We start from the raw sequence: 18984 nt of genomic DNA, 5'->3' as shown, positions 1-18984 counted from the left end.
ACAACCAGTCGATCACAGACAAAAAAAAGCAGAATATTTAAATTAGGCAGGAGTAATCAACTGCCTATAAATATAGTTCACAGAAGCCCACATAGCAGGCCTTTCTCTCCCCATTCAGGTAGGCCTACTAAATACGATAGTACTATAAAAAAAATGTCTGACAATTAAATAAATCTTGATTTTGTCAGTTGAAAACATTGACTGAAAATCCTGTTAAACCCATTGTAAACTTGATGTGATCAATTTGCAACAATGCCTAGAGTTTGCAATTTCTATTTAAATCTTAAATAGATAAGCCACTCAAAACCACACAAGGATCACAGGCAGAAGTTTTGTAAAACCAGTGAATGAATGCATGCAGATGTACTGTATATCGAGGTTTCAAACCAAGTATAAACATCTTCAAGTAACAGGGAGATAATGACATGTTAAATATAGTTTTATGAAGTATTACCTACAATGTCTGCAAAAGTATGCTCTCAAGTATGGTAGAATAGTCCCAATTTGAATGAGAATAAAAGTCCTATCAAACCTGTACATTATGGTTGTTTGTTAATTTTAGGCCTATCAGATCTGTACATTATGGTTGTTTGTTAATGTTAGGCCTATCAAACCTGTACATTATGGTTGTTTGTTAATGTTAGGCCTATCAAACCTGTACATTATGGTTGTTTGTTAATGTTAGGCCTATCAAACCTGTACATTATGGTTGTTTGTTAATGTTAGGCCTATCAGATCTGTACATTATGGTTGTTTGTTAATGTTAGGCCTATCAGATCTGTACATTATGGTTGTTTGTTAATGTTAGGCCTACCAAACCTGTACATTATGGTTGTTTGTTAATGTTAGGCCTATCAAACCTGTACATTATGGTTGTTTGTTAATGTTAGGCCTATCAAACCAGTACATTATGGTTGTTTGTTAATGTTAGGCCTATCAAACCTGTACATTATGGTTGTTTGTTAATGTTAGGCCTATCAAACCTGTACATTATGGTTGTTTGTTAATGTTAGGCCTATCAAACCTGTACATTATGGTTGTTTGTTAATGTTAGGCCTATCAAACCTGTACATTATGGTTGTTTGTTAATGTTAGGCCTATCAAACCTGTACATGATGGTTGTTTGTTAATGTTAGGCCTATCAAACCAGTACATTATGGTTGTTTGTTAATGTTAGGCCTATCAAACCTGTACATTATGGTTGTTTGTTAATGTTAGGCCTATCAAACCTGTACATTATGGTTGTTTGTTAATGTTAGGCCTATCAAACCTGTACATTATGGTTGTTTGTTAATGTTAGGCCTATCAAACCTGTACATTATGGTTGTTTGTTAATGTTAGGCCTATCAAACCTGTACATGATGGTTGTTTGTTAATGTTAGGCCTATCAAACCAGTACATTATGGTTGTTTGTTAATGTTAGGCCTATCAAACCTGTACATTATGGTTGTTTGTTAATGTTAGGCCTATCAAACCTGTACATTATGGTTGTTTGTTAATGTTAGGCCTATCAAACCTGTACATTATGGTTGTTTGTTAATGTTAGGCCTATCAAACCTGTACATTATGGTTGTTTGTTAAAGTTAGGCCTATCAGGCATATCAAACCTGTACATTATGGTTGTTTGTTAAAGTTAGGCCTATCAAACCTGTACATTATGGTTGTTTGTTAAAGTTAGGCCTATCAGGCCTATCAAACCTGTACATTATGGTTGTTTGTTAATGTTAGGCCTATCAAACCTGTACATTATGGTTGTTTGTTAAAGTTAGGCCTATCAAACCTGTACATTATGGTTGTTTGTTAATGTTAGGCCTATCAAACCTGTACATTATGGTTGTTTGTTAATGTTAGGCCTATCAAACCTGTACATTATGGTTGTTTGTTAAAGTTAGGCCTATCAGGCATATCAAACCTGTACATTATGGTTGTTTGTTAAAGTTAGGCCTATCAAACCTGTACATTATGGTTGTTTGTTAAAGTTAGGCCTATCAGGCCTATCAAACCTGTACATTATGGTTGTTTGTTAATGTTAGGCCTATCAAACCTGTACATTATGGTTGTTTGTTAAAGTTAGGCCTATCAAACCTGTACATTATGGTTGTTTGTTAATGTTAGGCCTATCAAACCTGTACATTATGGTTGTTTGTTAATGTTAGGCCTATCAAACCTGTACATTATGGTTGTTTGCTAATGTTAGGCCTATCAAACCAGTACATTATGGTTGTTTGTTAATGTTAGGCCTATCAAACCTGTACATTATGGTTGTTTGTTAATGTTAGGCCTATCAAACCTGTACATTATGGTTGTTTGTTAATGTTAGGCCTATCAAACCTGTACATTATGGTTGTTTGTTAATGTTAGGCCTATCAAACCAGTACATTATGGTTGTTTGTTATTAATGTTAGGCCTATCAAACCAGTACATTATGGTTGTTTGTTAATGTTAGGCCTATCAAACCTGTACATTATGGTTGTTTGTTAATGTTAGGCCTATCAAACCAGTACATTATGGTTGTTTGTTAATGTTAGGCCTATCAAACCTGTACATTATGGTTGTTTGTTAAAACCTCTTAGGGATGATGCAGAATGTAGTCCCAGTGCAGGAACATCAATCAGCGGAAATTTCAGAGCGCCACCTATAGTTTTTGATAAAACTCAAACTTTCATTAAAACACACATGCAAGGTACTGAATTAAAGCTACACTCGTTGTGAATCTAGCCACCAAGTCAGATTTGTAAAATGCTTTTCGGTGAAAGCATGAGAAGCTATTATCTGATAGCATGCACCCCCCAAAATACCAGAACGTCACCTAAACAACAGATTTTGCGGTAGCCGGCGCTACACAAAACGCAGAAATAAAATATAAAACGTTCATTACCTTTGACGAGCTTCTCTGTTGGCACTCCTATATGTCCCATAAACATCACAATTGGGTCTTTTTCCTGATGAAATCCGTCATTGTATACCCAAAATGTCATTTTCTGAAGGCCGGTCTGATCCAGGAAAATTCCGCTTTACAAGACGCAACGTCACTTTTTAAAATTACAAAAGTTGCCTATAAACTTTTACAAATCACTTCAAACTACTTTTCTAAACCAACTTTAGGTATTAATAAACGTTAATAATCTATCAAATTGATCACGGGGCGATCTGTATTCGATAGCAGCAAGTCTTGAAATCATCATCCATGTTTACACTTTCATAACATCCTGCGGTGCGCCTCAAGACAGGAAGTGCCTATACGTCATCTAACCAAGGATAAAGCAGCCATACAATGCCAGTACTGGCGACATCGTGTGGAAGCTGTAGGCATTGTAATGGGGACCTTTTTTTTCTGTCGCCTTAGACAATACATTGACTGGCGGATGAATATTTTTTTTGTGTTTTTGGTGACCAGTTTTCCCTGGGATTTTTACTCCTAAACACGTTCTGTTATAGCCACAGACACAATTTAACCAGTTTTAGAGACTTCAGAGTGTTTTCTATACACACATACTTATCATATGCATATACTATATTCCTGGCATGAGTAGCAGGACGTTGAAATGTTGCGCGATTTTTTACAAAAAGCTGCGAAAATTCACATCATCCCTAACAGGTTTTAATGTCAGGCCTACCAAACCAGTACATTATGGTTGTTTGTTAATGTTAGGCCTATCAAAGAAAGGTTCTATTCCCTCGATTTACCCTAGTTACTATTTCCTTGGTTTTCCCATACAAATTAATTAAATCATAATGATATCCATTCTATTTGGTGGAATGACAATGTATTTAAGTTACATATCGTTGCTTCAACACCTTATTCTGTATTTTTTTAATGGCAGTGAGAAAACATGTCCCATGATTCCAGGTGAGTATTCTTCAAGTCAACATACATGAGACAAGAACCCTTTATTTCAATAGTGTACAGTACCATACATTCTCACAGACATACAATATGTAACATGGTTCCCATCATGTGAGAATAGTGTATCAAGTCAATAGTAGAGAGGTCAACAGAAAAGTAGCATTATCACAGTACCACCCATGAATTTCACATATAGTGTTCCAAAACCACATGAATTTGTGTGATCGTATGAGCCGTTAATGTGAGAACACGTGACAACATGTGAAGACACGTGAAATGTTCCACATGGGAAATCATGTGGTTTTTCTGTACGGGCATAGCAATGAGATGCCTTGAAAGTAGCCTGTGAGACTCTCAACCTCTGGTTAAACATCAGTCTTGGGGGTAGAGTTGCCTTACAGGCTGCTTTCAAGAAGTGTGAATCCCATCACTTTAAAAATTAACAAGTTTGGAGGAACAAAATGACAATTTCTTACAGTATTGTCAGTAGATACATTTGCCTATATCAGTCACTGCTTTGTGAGTGTGTGTGTGGTTGTATTCTTGCCATTGCTTTAATTAATAAATAATTCATAAATGTACTGGGGCCACGTACAGTACATTGTGTGTTTTTGTATATTGTTAATATTATAATAATTATGTCTCAAAGAAATGGGATAATCAACATAATTAAATTGTGTATCAATGTGTGTTTCCATTAGCTCTTAAATGTAAAAATAAAAAACAAAAACAGTGCAGTCAAGTCAAATTTACCTTAAAATAATACATACAATATATACAAGAGATTTTAAAAAGTAATGATAAACACAGAAACAGTCATTTTTAAAGCCCTGTTCCCAAAATGTACAGTTTAAGGGTGGAAAAACTGTTTTATTAGCGTTTATCTTTGTCATTCAACATTTTATTTCTCTTAAAACCACCACCAAAAAACACCATCTCCGAGTCTTAGTCAAGACGACAAACATGGAGACAGTGAAATGGGCTTTTAGTTGAGAAGCCCACCATAACCATGGTTCATAACATAGACACAATGAAAGACATAGCAGTTGATGTTACCAGTTGATGTAACCAACAAATTCAATTTTTAGTTAAGTCTAACCGTTGAAATAAATGTAAAAAGATATTTCAGTTGTGGATGAATCAACTGTATTGCTGTTGAGTAAACTGCCTGAACTCAACAAAAAATGGCAGTTACCCAACGGAGTGTAGTGTACTGAGATTAAATAAAATGATAAAACGTCACACCTCATAACAGAACGGCGTAACATCTTTTCCTTAAAAGGTTAATTTAACAGTTGTAAAACTGCAGTAGGCTAGTGTGTCAATGTGATTCTGTAATAAATGTTCTAGGTTTTATGGACAATGAATTCCTTGACTGTTTGTCACACACTAACAGACGCCACTTTCACAATGCTAATACCAAGTCATTCAAGTTAATTTTTCAATCCCTTCGGTGCAATTTTCACAAGTGTGGTATATTTTCACAACTCTAAGCACAGAAATCTAAACAGAACATCAAAATGGCTCATATTTCAAAACTCTAAGCACATTTTCCATTGACTGAGCACCAAACAAATTCAGTGTCTTGTTCACTTGTTCACTCCAGCGAATCACTCTTTCAATTCGGATGCATATTCAATATAAGTATCTGCTTTTCAAAACACAATATTCACTTTACTTTTGATATGATTTTGTCAATCGCAAACAATACAATGAACTATTAGTTAATGAAACTGCTCACTACTGAACCAACATGATGTAGTGCCTAGCTAACGTGTATAGCTTGATAACTGCTGAACACTGTCCATCTCAAATCATGTCTGGATGTGGCTGTAAATGCATCATCATTCTCCATCAGCCAGTGTGCATCAATAGGACAACGACTCCCTATGTGCTACCATTATATAGCGTAGAGTACAATGCACTGCTGAAATACCTGGGATTATACCGTATACATTGATACATTAAACATGAATGAATTTCAAGCAGAGAGACAGGTGATACTGTATCAGTTGAAAATCACGTAGAAAAGGTGATATTGTACATTTATCCATGGGGCAGAAATGGCATTCAACACCGTGGTAAGTTTTTACCGTAGCAGACTGGTTTACAATACCACTATATCTGATTATTTGACCACAGTACTGTAGTACTGTATCTACTGTAGTACTGTATAAGGATAATGAAACTAAAATTGTGCATGTCAAGCTATAGTCAAATTCTGTATGGAAAATTAGATTTGACTACTATTCTTTCTAACAGCACTTCAAAAATAACAGTTTTTACAATGTGTATCTTGTATTCTTTGCTATTGGATTTAATGTTAGTTAAAATGACTAAATGGTGAGCCTATCATTACCTGATGTATTGGTGACTTAACTAAATGTTGTATTTTATGGAAAACTTTGATTTGGCATGAATGACCCAGGGGTGAAAGACGTGTGCAACCTCAATGAATGCACAATCAAAGGTTCTGAACATAAGACAGGAGGCATTACACGTGTTATCAGTTTAGAGTTTTGTACATAGAGCTTAGAAAATATACCACTTACATCTGAAAAATGTGCCAAAATGATTAAAAAAATAAAACTTGAAATAGATTACACTGCACCTGGAGTGGTGAATGGAAAGGGAAACGATAGCTGTGTGTGTGTCCCTGTTATTTAAAGAAGCTTCAGGTAAATTCTGTTCTGTTCAAAGATGCTGTGACACACCAGAAATTATGTAATCTAGATTGCTTAATAAAATTGAACTGACCTGGTCACAGATTCTCTCCAAAAATCACAGCTCGTTCCACCAAAGACATTAAATCATGTGTGGATCTTACACTAGTAAGATCGTCAACCAATAATAACATCCTGGTACTCAGTGGCATTGCTATAGCCTGGTCTAAGAGTTGGTTAATACAGCACACCTAGATCTGGGACCAGGATTATAGCATTACACCTCCACACCACCAGATGGCGGACCTTTATATATGCACCCCATGATCACCTGACACCAATTGCGCTGGCTGGCTGACATGTGAGAATGCATTTTAATGAGCTTCCATGATTCATTTAAGCTGTCAAGCATGACAGACTACAGTGTGTGTGTGTGTGTGTTAAAATGTATATACTATGTAAGATATGATGTACATACGTGTTCTTGTATGTAAGGTATGCATGAGATGTACTCAGGCTTCACATGTGAATATCTATGCGAGGGGGTGGAATCCTAGCTCGCATTGAAACTTACCATTGAGCCAGGGAAATAGTGTGTACTATATTACATACGGTATGTACAGTGTATGAAAAGGCACACAAAAAAAAGTTAGTCAGACTTGCTATCCATTCAACCACAGTGCTTCAGTTCAGATACAGTACATGTCGGTGCCTATCAAAGTACCATGTGTTAACATTAAAGGCCCAGTGCAGTCAACATTCTGTTATATAATTGATACCGCTGATGAAACACTGTAGAAGTTTTTTACATTTTTTATTATCAGTGTTATTTCCTGAAAGTTGCTGGTTGAAAAATAAAAATATCTACACATCCCCCTTCTAATCAGCAGGCTTGTAGGCGGGAGTTACGGCTTTCCATGGTGACATCACCATGCGAGAAATTGTTTAATAGATAACAATAACAAATAGTTAAAATCCTATCTGCCAATAACAGCTATAATCCCCGTCCCGACAGTCCAAGCTAAATTCTAGCTTGAGAATTTTTCATAAAGAAACTATTTTTGCCCTTTTTAATAGAAGTCTATTACTTAATTGGTAGACAGAAATGATTTGACATTGATATAAAAACAGCTGCACTGGGCCTTTAAGATGTTCTCCATCTATCTCTCTAGAAGACATCACAGTAAGGCCTATTGTGAGATTCACTGCTCTTCAATGCTGGCTTTGTATCAGTGGAGGCTAGTGTCACTTTAAATTATAGGACAGGCTCATTGGAATGGCATGAATAGAATGCTATCAAACACATGGAAACCATGTGATTGTTGCCGTTCCTTTCATTGCATTCCAGCCATTATGAGCTGTCCTCCTCACACCAGCCTCCACTGCTTCATGCGAACTACTTTTTCTATGCCAGGCACACTGCGTTCAGAGGGAGGAATTCCATTCCGATCCTCAGTCAGAACATGCAACTCACATCATCCCTACCCCAGCATTTACAGTAGCTATGGCTGGCTGCCTGTTTTGCTGTTTTAACATTAGCATTCAAGAAAAAGGTAACAGCCAAGCTTTTTTTCTAAAAACAAAAAAAATGCTGACATTTTGATCGTGCAAGAGAAGTTGGACTGCCGAATCTCAAGCAGAGAAGTAAACTTTTTGAATGACAGTTGGCCCACTGAATGCGATGCAATTCCATTTCACGTCCAGTGTTCATAAAGTCCGGAGAGCGAACTATACTGTGACATTCAGGGGAGCGTCTACTAGGAAACAGTTTATTGGCCTAATCGTAAAGATATTATTATAATTTAACTGTAAAAATGTATTACATTTTAATGTGGCATGAGCACAACCAGTCATGAAGTAGTCATCTGATTGTAAAACATATCACTTCAAAAAGTCGGCTACCTGCGGTTCCTCCACTCCAAAATAATTACAGCATCCAAACAGTGCACTGTGCACGCGCCATTTAATGAATAGAAAGAGACATCTGCTATAGACGCCATCAGTGTAATGACATTTGGTGATTTGCATTAGGCCTTCTACAGTGGGTGTATTCTTGGATGCCAAGGGAAGCCATGTTTCCCCAAAAATGTGAACAATATTATTATTCTTTATACAAAAATAAGTCATTTTCCTTCAATTGGCAGAATGAATCTATATGTAACTGCCAAAATAAAGGAAACACTTGAGTAAATAAGAGATACAAAGTATATTGTAAGCAGGTGGTTCCACACAGGTGTGGTTCCTGAGTTAATTAAGCTCATCATGCTTAGTGTCATGTACAAAAATGCCCAGTTGCCCATTATTTTGGCTACCATGACTAGAAGAGATCTCAGTGACTTTGAAAGAAGCGTCTGAAATTAGCATAAGGGGTTTGAAGGATGTGTGTGTGTGTCACCACATCTCAACCCAATTGAACACTTATGGGAGATTCTGGAGTGGTGCCTGAGACAGCATTTTCCACCGCCATCATCAAAACACCAAATTATGGAATTTGTCATGGAAGAATTGTGTCACATCGCTCCAATAGAGTTCCAGACACTTAGAGTTCCAGAATCGATGCCACAGCGGCATGAGCATTGAAGCTGTTGTGACCCAACGCCCTATTAAGACACTTGATGTTGGTGTTTCCTTTATTTTGGCAGTTACTTGTATCTCACCAGAGAAAGGATCGGAGCGTGCGAAACGCAGCCCCTCTGTCATACTTGTTTGGTCCCGACAGCATCAGATATATGGGCAACACATACTGAGCGGTAAGATGGATGCGTCTTGCTGTCTGTGCGTGTCTAGGTCAAATTATTAATACCCCTCCCAGAAAAAAAAAACATTTTTTGACTTTTGTTATCTTTAGAGGAGCTCATGTGCCATAAATCGCACCCTTACAAAGTCAATATGAACATAAGGGAGTCATAACCATTCATAAAAGGAGTCATAAGATGTGCCAAAAAAACGGGGATGTACAATAAAGTGGAGGTACAGCAGGGTTGGAGGGAGAATGGGTCTTTCGGAGTACTTGAGTAATAGAAATACTCAACAAGTGCTGGAGTACGAGTACACAGGCTCAGTCGGGGTTTAGTCTTATCCACTCCCCACCTGGAATTAATTCTGGATGGAAAACTATCTTATGTTCCTTTTCCCCTCTCTTCCACCTCTATCTCGTACCAATGTTTGGTTGTTATTATTATTATTATTATTATTACTACTACGTGATAACCGACTCCCATCCCAGTCCCTCTCCTCCTCCCCCATCCTCCTTTCCCCCTCCACTCCCAGCTCTCCTGTCCTGAGTTGGGAAGAGGGACCTTTCCTCATGTAGGCTCCCCCAGCAGGGATAGCTGGGGGCGGAGCCTGGGCAGGCTGGGGAGCTGCCCTGGGGAACTGCCTGGCATCCAGCAGGTCTTTATACTGGATCTCCGGCCTGATCATCCTCAGACAGGCCTGACGGGTAGCGTTGTCCAGCCCAGGCTGGAGCTCATATCCTAGGATCTTCACCAAACCGCTCTGGAAGGGCCTGATGTTCTTGTCCCGGATGCGGCTTGCCTCTACCGGCCTCCCGCCTTCCCTCAGACAAGCTTTAGCCAGCAACTTCCGGCGGGTCCGGAGTAGAACGACCTCTTGGTCCATTCTGGCTCTCCCAAAGCGATCCACTTCATCCCAGAAGGAGCGGTTGAATGCCTGATAGAGGTGCCAGTCCAGGGAGTTCCACTCCCGGAGCTTCTGCCGTTGGTTGTCTGTGAGAGCCATGGCGGGGGGCTGGGCAGCGGCCGCTTTATCCACCCAGGAGCTGCCTCCATTGGACTTTTGCTGCCGGGCGTTCAGGCTAAAGGAGACGACAGCGTCCAGAGGCCAACAGAGGGCGTGGCGGAGCAGTACCATGGATTCGTCGAAGTGCTCCGAGACCAGGATGAGTTTGAAGGCACGTCGAATGGCCACTTCACCTCGTTGCGTCAGTGTGGTGGAGAAGTTGGCGTTGTGGTCCAGGCCGAAGTCGAACCACAGCAGGTTGCGAGCGTAGTGGTTGTTACGGAGACGGGGGTCGTAGTACTTCTGGGGGTTGTCGGCGAAGTCTCCCAGGCCTGTCAGATTAAGATTAGATTAAGATTAGAAAACCTAAAATGTCCTCAATGAGGCTATTCATTTGATAGCATCCAGACTCTATATACATTGGTGATGGGAGGGTGTGGGGGGTGGGGGGGGGAGTCTATACAATTACATATTTCAATGTTATTTTGGACAATACTAGCATTGGGATCAATTCCAGTCAATTCAGGAAGTAAATGATTTTCAATGAGGAAAATGTGGAATTGGAAATTGGTTAAAATTCTGAATTGACTGGAATTGTAATAGAATTGACCCAGACCCTGACTGACTAGGTAGTTCAAAAAATTGTTGTATGCTGCTCCTCAATTTCATTACATCCAATTAGCAGTCTTGTCCATACGGGAGTTGCAGCGATGGGACTCGGGAGAGGCGAAGGTCGAGAGCCATGCGTCCTCCGAAAAAAGACCCTGCACTCCCAGCTCTCCTGTCCTGAGTTGGGAAGAGGGACCTTTCCTCATGTAGGCTCATGTAGTGAGCGCCACACTACTTCTTCACACACCACACCAATGTGTCGGCGGAAACACCGAAGTCAGCGTGCCACAAGGAGTTTCTAGAGCGCGATGAGACAAGGACAAACCCTCCCCTAACCCGGACGACGCTGGGCCAAATTGTGCACCGTCTCATGGGTCTCCCGGTCGCAGACGGTTGCGACACAGCCTGGGATCGAACCCGGGTCTTTAGTGCATAGGCCTCCGGAGTGGTGTCACTATGATGTACCTTTGGCTTTCCTGAAGGCAGGGGCAACGGCTTTGTAGTAGGCGTAGGACGACTCAGTGAGCGCTACAGGGTCACGAAGGATGGAGAAATAGAAGGTGTCGGCTGGCATCACCTTCTCTACCTGGAGTAGACCGCAGAAGAAGAGAGGTCAGAAGTGAGAGGTTAGAGGGGTCAAAGGTCATGGAGAAAGAAAATGAGTGACGAATGCCTGGATGTCATAAGGTGAACGCACCAATTTGTAAGTCGCTCTGGATAAGAGCGTCTGCTAAATGACTTAAATGTAATGTAAATGTAAATGAATGCCATAGTCAAACTGTTAAATAGGATGTTATTGTCATGAAATCATGACATTTTCCTTGACACCCAAAAGTACTCGTTACATTTTGAATGCTTAGCAGGACAGGAAAATATTCAAATTCACACACTTATCAAGAGAACATCCCTGGTCATCCCTACTGTCAATGATCTGGCAGACTCACTAAACAGAGAACATCCCTGGTCATCCCTACTGCCTCGGATCTGGCATACTCACTAAACAGAGAACATCCCTGGTCATCCCTACTGCCTCTGATCTGGCGGACTCACTAAACAGAGAACATCCCTGGTCATCCCTACTGCCTCTGATCTGGCAGACTCACTAAACAGAGAACATCCCTGGTCATCCCTACTGCCTCTGATCTGGCGGACTCACTAAACAGAGAACATCCCTGGTCATCCCTACTGCCTCTGATCTGGAGGACTCACTAAACAGAGAACATCCCTGGTCATCCCTACTGCCTCTGATCTGGGAGACTCACTAAACAGAGAACATCCCTGGTCATCCCTACTGCCTCTGATCTGGCAGACTCACTAAACAGAGAACATCCCTGGTCATCCCTACTGCCTCTGATCTGGCGGACTCACTAAACAGAGAACATCCCTGGTCATCCCTACTGCCTCTGATCTGGCAGATTCACTAAACAGAGAACATCCCTGGTCATCCCTACTGCCTCTGATCTGGCAGACTCACTAAACAGAGAACATCCCTGGTCATCCCTACTGCCTCTGATCTGGCGGACTCACTAAACAGAGAACATCCCTGGTCATCCCTACTGCCTCTGATCTGGCAGACTCACTAAACACAAATGCATCATTTGCAAATTATGTCTCAGTGTTGGAGTGTGCACCTGGCCATCCGTATATATTTACAAAACAAGAAAATGGTGTTGTCTGCTTTGCTTAATATAAGGAATTTGAACTTTTACTTTAACTTTGGATTCTGACGTATATTTAATCAATTACATTGACTTTTGATACTTAGGTATATTTAGAACCAAATACTTTTAGACTTTTACTCAAGTAGTATTTTACTGGGTAACTCTCTATTTTGCTTGAGTAACTTTCTATTAAGGTACAGTTGAAGTCGGAAGTTTACATACACTTAGGTTGGAGTCAAAAACTCCTTTTTCAATCACTCCACAAATGTATTGTTAACAAACTATAGTTTTGGCAAGTTGGTTAGGACATCTACTGTGTGCATGACACAAGTCATTTTTCCAACAATTGTTTAGACAGATTATTTCACTGTATCACAATGCCAGTGGGTCAGAAGTTTACATACACTAAGTTGACTGTGCCTTTAAACAGCTTGGAAAATTCCAGAAAATTATGTCATGGCTTTAGAAGCTTCTGATAGGCTAATTGACATTATTTGAGTCAATTGGAGGTGTACCTGTAGATGTATTTCAAGGCCTACCTTCAAACTCAGTGCCTCTTTGCTTGACATGATGGGAAAATCAAAACAAATCAATCAAGAACTCAGAAGAAAATTGTAGACCTGGGGCTAGGTCTACATAAGGGTGCTAATTAAAAAAATTCACAAAAGCTCTGACGAAGGCCGTGAGGACGATACGTAAGCTTACTAAAGATCAGTGATACTATCAAGAGCAGTGTGCGGTCTCCTTTTTCATTCAAATGCCTGAAGGTACCACATTAATTTATACAAACAATAGTACGCAAGTATAATCACCATGGAACCATGCAGCCGTAATACAGCTCAGGAAGGAGACGCGGTCTGTCTCCTAGAGGTTGTACGTACTTTGGTGCGAAAAGTGCAAATCAATCCCAGAACAGCAGCAAAGAACCTTGTGAAGCTGCTGGAGGAAACAAGTATAAAAGTATCTATATCCACAGTAAAACGAGTCCTATATCGACATAACCTGAAAGGCCGCTCAGCAAGGAAGAAGCCACTGCTCCAAAACCGCCATAAAAAAAGCCAGACTACGGTTTGCAACTGCACATGGGGACAAAGATCGTACCTTCTGGAGAAATGTCCTCTGGTCTGATGAAACAAAAATAGAACTGTTTGGCCATAATGACCATCGTTATGTTTGGAGGAAAAAGGGGCAGGCTTGCAAGCTGAAGAACACCATCCCAACCATGAAGCACAGGGGTGGCAGCATCATATTGTGGGGGTGCTTTGCTGAAGGAGGGACTGGTGCACTTCACAAAATAGATGGCATCATGAGGAATGAAGCAACATCTCAAGACATCAGTCAGGAAGTTAAAGCTTGGTCACAAATGGGTCTTCCAAATGGACAATGACACCGAGCATACTTCCAAAGTTGTGGCAAAATGGCTTAAGGACAACAAAGTCAAAGTATTGGAGTGGCCATCACAAAGCCCTGACCTCAATCCCATAGAAAATGTGTGGGCAGAACTGAAAAAGCGCGTGTGAACAAGGAGGCCTACAAACCTGACTCCGTTACACCAGCTCTGTCAGGAGGAATGGGCCAAAATTCCCCCAACTTATTGTGGGAAGCTTGTGGAAGGCTACCTGAAATGATTGACCCAAGTTTAAATTGTTTAAGGCAATGCTACCAAATACTAATTGAGTGTATGCAAACTTCTGACACACTGGGAATGTGATGAAAGAAATAAAAGCTGAAAGAAATTATTCTCTCTACTATTATTCTGACATTTCACATTCTTAAAATAAAGTGGTGATCCTAGCTGACCTAAGACAGGGAATTTTTACTAGGATTAAATGTCAAGAATTGTGAAAAACTGAGTTCAAATGTATTTGGCTAAGGTGTATGTAAACTTCCGACTTCAACTGTATCTATACTTTTACTTAAGTAATATTTTACTGGGTAACTTTAAATTAAGGTATGTATACTTTTACTCCAGTATGACATTTGGGTATTTTTTCCACCACTGCAGATCACACAGAATGTCAGCATGTACTGTCATCTCAAACTAACAAACCCGTTTTAGCTCTGGTTTGTCCTGCTAACAATAGTAATACACACACCCACAGACAGTATCCCTGCTCCTTCCGTTATAATACGTAGCTAACTCCTGTTGAAACGTTCACCTACAGTACATACAACTTAAACATTCAGTCCTTTCTTTTCCAACAGTGACATGAGTAGTTAACGAAACACTAGGGAGCTGACAGACCTACAAAAGAGATCACCTCGATGCAAATTACAATCTGTGTTTTGCTAACATACGACAATACTAAAACATTGGATTTTACTTAATTTAATTTCCTCAAGAAATAAAATGCCAACATGTATTTCTAGAATTTAAAATAACAACCTTCAAATAAAATGTGGAAAATGTTCTACTTATATAATTTTGGGGCGTATCTGGGGCATATTCATTGCGGAAACCGTTTAAAAACCAAATGGAAGTAAACAGTGCAAAACAAGAGTTTCTATTGGACAAATTCAGGTAGGTCCCTCCCTGTTTTGTTCCGTTTAAGAAACGTTTTGCAACGGAATTGACGTAATGAATACGCCCCTGAAGTACCTATGCAGTACCTCTGGTTTGTTGAAGCGCATGTGGTTTCCCATGATGCTGAATTCTGCCACACGGGGCCCTCTGTAACCTTTGACCCTGTGGGCGTTGAAAGGGAGGGGGTAGCCGAACTGATACCCCAGAGGCAGGGCGAAGCGCAGGTCCTTCTCCTAGATGAAGAAGAATCCAATTGATTATTATGAGGTTTACAGTATTTTTGCACAGCTTTGTTCTTTTTTTTAACACGAAAATGTTTCCCTTGAATGTGGAGATGGAGTCTGTACCTCTCCGTATCGGTAGAGAATGTTGAGGACGGTGCTGCTGGCTGTCTTGTGGGTTTTCAGGAACATGACGTGGCTGCGGGGCCGACAGAAGCCCAGAGACGGGCCCTGGCCATCGGATGAGAACAACCACCACGACCTGTCCTGCTGGAGGCTATTGGGAGACAGGGACAGAGAGAGACAGGGACAGAGAGAGATAAAAGAAAAAGGTGTATTGCTGCTTTGGCAATATACAATGAAACCTGCCCAACCCAAGGCCCATTTGGCTAAAGCATGTATCCTAATAAGCTGTTTTGTAATGTTGTTTTGTGCACAAATATTCGTTGAAGAGTGTCTTGTCTACCCATATGGGCTGTGAACCAAATGGTGAATGAAATTTACATTTAAGTCATTTAATTTACATTTAAGTCATATAATATAAATCAACCACAGTCAACATATGCAGCCCCAGGCAATACACCTAAGTCTTACCAAGAGCATGCCAGCCTAGAGATCCAGTCAAACCAGTCCTGCTGTCTTCTGTTCTGCCTCATCTGTCCTGTTATCTGTCTATGCACCCACCATAGGGCTCCCGAGTGGCGCAGTGGTCTAAGGCACTGCATCTCAGTGCTAGAGACGTCACTACAGACCCTGGTTCGATTCCTGGCTGTATCACAACCGGCCATGATTGGGAGTCCCATAGGGCGGCGCACAATTGGCCCAGCACCGTCCGGCATAGGCCGTTATTGTAAATAAGAATTTGTTCTAAACTGACTTGCCTAGTTACATTTTTTTTTTATGAAAAAAAAAAAACAGTGGAGGCTGATGGGAGGAGCTATAGGAGGATGGGCTACCTTTAGGCAGTTACAGAAGAGACAGCTCCATTTTAGTCTTTTCTAATCTATTATCTATTAAAGAGCAGAATGAAATAGAAACATAACACAGAGTAATAACAGAAGAAGAAGAAGATGAATGCTCGGCTATGAAAAGCCAACTGACATTTACTCCTGAGGTGCTGACCTGTTGCACCCTCTACAACCACGGTGATTATTATTATTTGACCCTGCTAGTCATCTATGAATGTTTGAACATCTTGGCCACGTTCTGTTATAATCTCCACCCGGCACAGCCAGAAGAGGACTGGCCACCCCTCAGAGCCTGGTTCCTCTCTAGGTTTCTTCCTAGGTTCCTGCCTTTCTAGGGAGTTTTTCCTAGCCACCACGATTCTACATCTGCATTGCTTGCTGGGTTTCTGTATAGCACTTTGTGACATTGGCTGATGCAAAAATGGTTTTATGAGTACATTTGATTTGATTGATGATGATGAAGTAGAACAACAACAAAAGCTGCAGGGTGGTTGCAGCCATAGAAGTTGGCAAGACAGCACAAACTGATCTGGGACCAGGCTAGCTGACCAGGCTAGGTGCTGAGTGGCCAGGCTAGGTGACCAGGCTAAAAGCTAGATGACCTCTGACCTTTTGTTGTAGATGACTCCCAGGAGCTGTCCTGCGAAGGCAATGGCCACGAACACCAGCAGGGCCTTCCAGAGCCACGTGGGCCCCACCCGATAGCACCCCAGCCCAAGACGCATCCTCCTGGACAGAGAGAGAGAAAAATAAATAATAATATAACAACAATAATAATATTTAAGGGTCCAGATCCACATGGGCCCCAGTCACATCCTTCTGGACAGAGAGAGAGACAGAGGCTGGGAGGGAGAGATTTACAAAGGGTCATCAATCAAATATGATATAACATACCAAGCTAATATAAGGAGGGGAGAGGGCGGAGGGGGAGACAGAATGGACAAATAAATATGGAGAACAGAAAGAGGGAGTGTGAGCGCTGGGAGAGAGATATGGGGAGAGAGGCAGAGTTGTATGGCTCACCAAACAAATATGACTTCAGGGTTGTGATGACCAGCGAGAAGCACCCGTATGTATCATTCAGCTAGTACAGTACACGGAGTCTGATGTTGTTCATACTCAGTGTACTGTACTATAAACAAAGCAGTGAATGACAACTTATCAGCGCTACAACGCTTGCAAAATCGTGAAAGTAGACAACAAAAACATTTAGGGGGGTGAACTCAGTTGGGCTCAATTTACTGTTGCAAGTTAGAACATTAGACTGACTACACAAGGTGCAATTTCGATTTTTTTTCTCTCTCTCTTATGTCGGTCACTGATAGTCACTCAATTAGCCCACGTCAGCTAACAATTTTTAGATTGGTGAATTAGTCTCGAGGCCAACTATATAAACTAAGTAATCATGGTCGAATTATCGACCCAAATTGATTTTCTGTTTAACTCATTAAAACCTGCAAACATTTCTCTCCACCCTATGGAAAGACGTGTAGAATTGCAGGAAATTTGCTGTAAAACGGCAACAGTTTCAAGGCCCCATGGCAAAATGTGTACAAATGCCCGAAATAAACTAACGCCCATCCCTGGTTTAGTGGTACTGTAATTAAATCAATGTACTGTGCAAAGCCTCACTGTTCACCACTGGACGTTTTGCATGAAGAACTAAAACAAATGCCAGAACAATAGAATGCATTGTACTGTTACATAGCCTGTTACCGTTTTCACCAACTGTCCCACTGTAATGTGTCACAGTGTATAACCACCCACGCTTCGATAAGTGCTACAATACACGGATTTATTACTATAATAAAATAATTATAAAACTGGAGATGGGGGGGGGGGTATACTTAAATGTGCCCAGATGTTCAATCAAGAACAAAGATTTCCGGGCTGAAAGATGAAGCTAGCAATTACACAAGAACAGTGTAGCGTTTATTGAAAATGCATCTTGCTTGATAGCCTACAACATAGCCGAATCATAAGCAGTGTCTTCCAAAGCACGGATTTGAGCAAGCATGCTGATTCTACTTACTACAAGCAAGGCAGCCAATGGCGAGGCGAAGTTAGGCTATATTTCGAGACGCCAACATACATTATATAACGCAATGAAGGGTATAGGCAAGACACATTCTCGCACGAACGAAAGGGGGGCCTTTGTTTGGTAAGGCAAAGGCTTCTCTCCTTTCAGGTCCTTCTGCACGGACCACGGCTGCGGTCACTTTATCAATCTCAGCTTCAGTTTCAATCATCATTTCAGAGCCCTATCTATCGCTCTCAACCTCCGTTGTGCTCCCGCCGCCAATTCATGCCCCCGGTCCCGACCGAACATTACATCGTTGTTCTTACCTCGCTCTCCGTTTGAAAACCATGATAGAACTGGGCCCGTGGCGGTGTCCGTGTTGTGGTGCAGTGGTTGGCGGCAGCAGCAGCCACCGTGCATCTCGAAGGCTTGAGCCCTGGCGGTGCCTTGACCGAAAACCACCGAGGATAGGCTTCAAAATAATCAAGCCATCGAGAGATATAGTAGAACGGGTATTATTGTCGCCTGTAGAAAATACCAGAGGTTTTTGCTTTACGACTGTAGTGTACCGTATTGGGGGTACATGTCACCGCCGCCCTCAAAGTGCTGATTGTCAAGCTTAATTCGCTTTTATTTTGCGCCCTTCTGTCGTGGTTGGCTGCTCCTTCAGGGCTCCAGGATAAAACATGTTTGGACGGGGAGAGAGTTTGGTATGCGTTATGTGTGTGTG

General features: G+C 41.1%; 1 protein-coding gene across 1 annotated transcript; it reads right to left on the bottom strand.

Annotated features, from left to right (window-relative positions):
* Window positions 1–3851: 3851 nt before the first annotated feature.
* Window positions 3852–18700, bottom strand: LOC115137886 (galactose-3-O-sulfotransferase 2-like). Its single transcript, XM_029674168.2, has 6 exons — window positions 18581–18700; window positions 16844–16963; window positions 15393–15543; window positions 15132–15278; window positions 11326–11446; window positions 3852–10583 (listed from the first exon to the last, which is right to left on the bottom strand). Exons 1-6 carry the CDS (start codon window positions 18601–18603, stop codon window positions 9625–9627), a joined length of 1521 nt encoding a protein of 506 aa, XP_029530028.1. The 5' UTR covers window positions 18604–18700; the 3' UTR covers window positions 3852–9624.
* Between the last annotated feature and the right edge of the window lie 284 nt (window positions 18701–18984).

This window comes from Oncorhynchus nerka, linkage group LG12 (genome assembly GCF_034236695.1).
Source record: "Oncorhynchus nerka isolate Pitt River linkage group LG12, Oner_Uvic_2.0, whole genome shotgun sequence".
NCBI classification, from domain to species: Eukaryota; Metazoa; Chordata; class Actinopteri; order Salmoniformes; family Salmonidae; genus Oncorhynchus; species Oncorhynchus nerka.
This window is presented reverse-complemented; position numbering and strand designations above follow the sequence as displayed.

What these genes read in the sequence shown, in the direction of transcription:
- LOC115137886 (XM_029674168.2), bottom strand. Translation starts at nt 18,603, where the DNA reads ATGGTTTTCAAACGGAGAGCGAG. An exon ending in GTTTTCAAACGGAGAGCGAG is followed by an intron (nt 16,964 to 18,580) that starts GTAAGAACAACG and finishes CTCTCTGTCCAG; the next exon opens with GAGGATGCGTCTTGGGCTGG. An exon ending in TGCCTTCAGGAAAGCCAAAG is followed by an intron (nt 10,584 to 11,325) that starts GTACATCATAGT and finishes TTAATCTGACAG; the next exon opens with GCCTGGGAGACTTCGCCGAC.